General features: G+C 45.1%; 1 protein-coding gene across 1 annotated transcript in view; it reads left to right on the top strand.

The window, feature by feature from the left end:
• The window catches only part of LOC102981084 (regulator of G-protein signaling protein-like), a 32,536-nt gene that overhangs the window by 11,767 nt on the left and 18,246 nt on the right, over positions 1 to 2,523 (top strand). The window contains 2 exon segments of the mRNA XM_024130643.1: positions 926 to 1,596; positions 1,599 to 1,895. Of these exon segments, the coding sequence (XP_023986411.1) occupies positions 926 to 1,596; positions 1,599 to 1,895 (968 nt within the window).

Raw genomic sequence — 2,523 nt, 5'->3', positions numbered from 1 at the left:
CAGGGAAGGGCTTAAGCTCTCTCAAGTTGTCCTGAAGCTGGTACGTGCCTGTTCCTGAGATAGTACTTGTCAGTGAAGGATGGCTGGCTAGAATGAAGGGGAATTGGGACAGTGTAATTGAATAGCTCTTGCACTTCTAAGCCTGCATGGCATGTTTTGTTTTTGTTGTTGTTTTGTTTTATTTTTCAATTGGGATTCTTGAGAACAAACTACAGTCCACAGGCCAAATGCAGTACATGTGGCCTATGAGCTAAGAGTGTTTTTGTATTTTTAAAGGCTTAAAGAAGAAGAAGACTGTGCAACAGAGACTATATATGGCTCACAAAGCATAAAATACTTACTACTGGCTCTTTACAGAAAAAAGTTTGCCAACCCCTTTTCTAGAACATCAGATTCATTCAAATGTATTTATTTATTAACTGAGAAGGTGTTCCTAACCCAAATACAAATGTGTTCCAGAAGATTCGCTGTTTGGGCTTAGTCACACTCCTCTTTATTCATATGGATAACTGAGAATTGATGACATTAAAATCAGGGCTAGTTGGGAGTTTTTCAATTTGTCCAGTCCAAACTCTTTCCTTCCGTCAGATCTAACTTTGAGAAATCCCATTCAAGATACATGTTTCCTGTTCTTGAACATGTTTTCATGTACCTCTTGCTTTCCTTTACAATAACTTTCAGTAGTCTAAAAAGTAACTTGAGGAATCCCACAAAATGGTTATTTCTCTGGGGAAGAAGGAAGGTAATCAGAGTAAGGGGTCACTGTGTGTTGAACAATCCCTAAAAACATGTTCACTATATATCTGACCTGTCTACACCCCAGGATTGCGTGAGGAATGAATGAAAGGCTCTACACAAAAACATTTGGAAAAATTCAAAAACCTCACCATCCCACATCATTTTCATCCTGTATCTTTCTTTCCAGAGGCCCTTCTGAACCTTTCTATCTGGCATCCCAACCAGTCAACCACAAGGAGGGAGATCCTGAGCCACATGCAAAAAGTGGCTCTGTTCAAACTCCAGAGCTATTGGCTCCCACATTTTTACACCCACGCTAAGACGATCATGGCCAAGGAGGAATCGTGCCAGGCTCTGATGCAGGAATACGAGACTCGCTTGTACAGTATCCGCTATACCCACGAAGGAGGGCTACCCCTGAGTATGAGCATCAAGAAGGGCCACCACCCCCAGAAGCGGTACTCGAGCAGGAAGGCCAAGGGGAAGATGTGGCAGTTGATAGACCATGGTTCTTGGTCTCTGGAAGTGGATATCAATCCAGATACCAACACTTTGCTCCCCCAGGAGCTGTTTCCTCAAGGCAAGTTGGTTATACAAATGCCTTCCCCAAAAGAGACCTCTTCAAAGGAGAGAATCCTCAGTTCTCAGGAAAAGGATATTCTCTGTGCCAAGAAGTCCAACGTGAAGAAGAAAGCCAAGAGCCACCTCCACATGGAGGGCCTCATTGAGACATCATTCTCTACCCACCTGAGGACTCTCACCCCCGTCATCAATTACTCCCCTCACATGACAATTAAGAAGGCCGTGAAGCAAAACCTCTCCTTGGGGTACACCCACTGGGCCTTGTGTGCTGATGCCTATATGCAGGGAGTCCCTTTCGGAACCACCTGAAGAAGCAAAATTTGAAAGTGGAGGTCCAACTCCTGGACCTCGGGCAGGACCTGCACCATTTCCTCAGTGTCCTGATGAGTAACAGGAAGACCGGGAAAGGCATCTTTCGGCACATGCTGGGCAACCGGATCTGTGAGCTCTACCTGAATGAGCAGATTGGTCTACGCCTACCACTAAAATCCCAAACCATCAAAGGCCTGAAGGAGCTGCTGCCGTCTGGGGATGTGAACCCCTGGATTCCCAGAGCCCAGAAGGAGATCTGCAAGGTAGGCCAGGCCTCACAGAAATGGGTTGGCATCTGGAAGATTAGGTCAAGGCTGACCAAAAATCCTATCTGGTCATCTATCCTGGCCATCTTAATGATATAACTACCCACACAACCCTTTACATATTGAAGAGTTGGTTGATCACTTACGAGCAAGTTATATAAATTCCCAAGAAGCAGCCAAAACTCCAAAGTAGGATGGAGGCAGAGGAGTGGTCTTCTATTCCCCCTTATATGGACTCTCCCAAAACTGTGAACCTTGGACTGTTCTATTGAGGGAAGTTTTAAGAACTCTGTCCTAAACCTCATGTACTGAAATACAGGGTCTCCGCTTCCTAGACTAGCCATCACGGAAATGGCCAAGTGGGAGGGTTTATTCTTATCCCCAAACATTAGATAAAAGCATGGGACTATCCTGGAGACTCATAGGAAGTAATAGTTTGATGATTGTAAGTCAAGATCTTGGCAGAAAACAAATGGTGGAGCCAAATTGTGTAACAGATGAGAGCTTAATAAAAAGGCACTACTTACAAAGGAGGGTAGGGCAACCACAGTGGATACCCCGTGCAATACCCCAGGGCCAGTAAGGGTGGGCCACCTTCATCACTCTTAGGCCTGAAGAGTGGAAG

Source organism: Physeter macrocephalus, chromosome 4, assembly GCF_002837175.3.
Source record: "Physeter macrocephalus isolate SW-GA chromosome 4, ASM283717v5, whole genome shotgun sequence".
Taxonomy (NCBI): domain Eukaryota; kingdom Metazoa; phylum Chordata; class Mammalia; order Artiodactyla; family Physeteridae; genus Physeter; species Physeter macrocephalus.
Note: the sequence above shows the minus strand (reverse complement) of the source record. Positions and strands in the feature narration are given on the sequence as shown.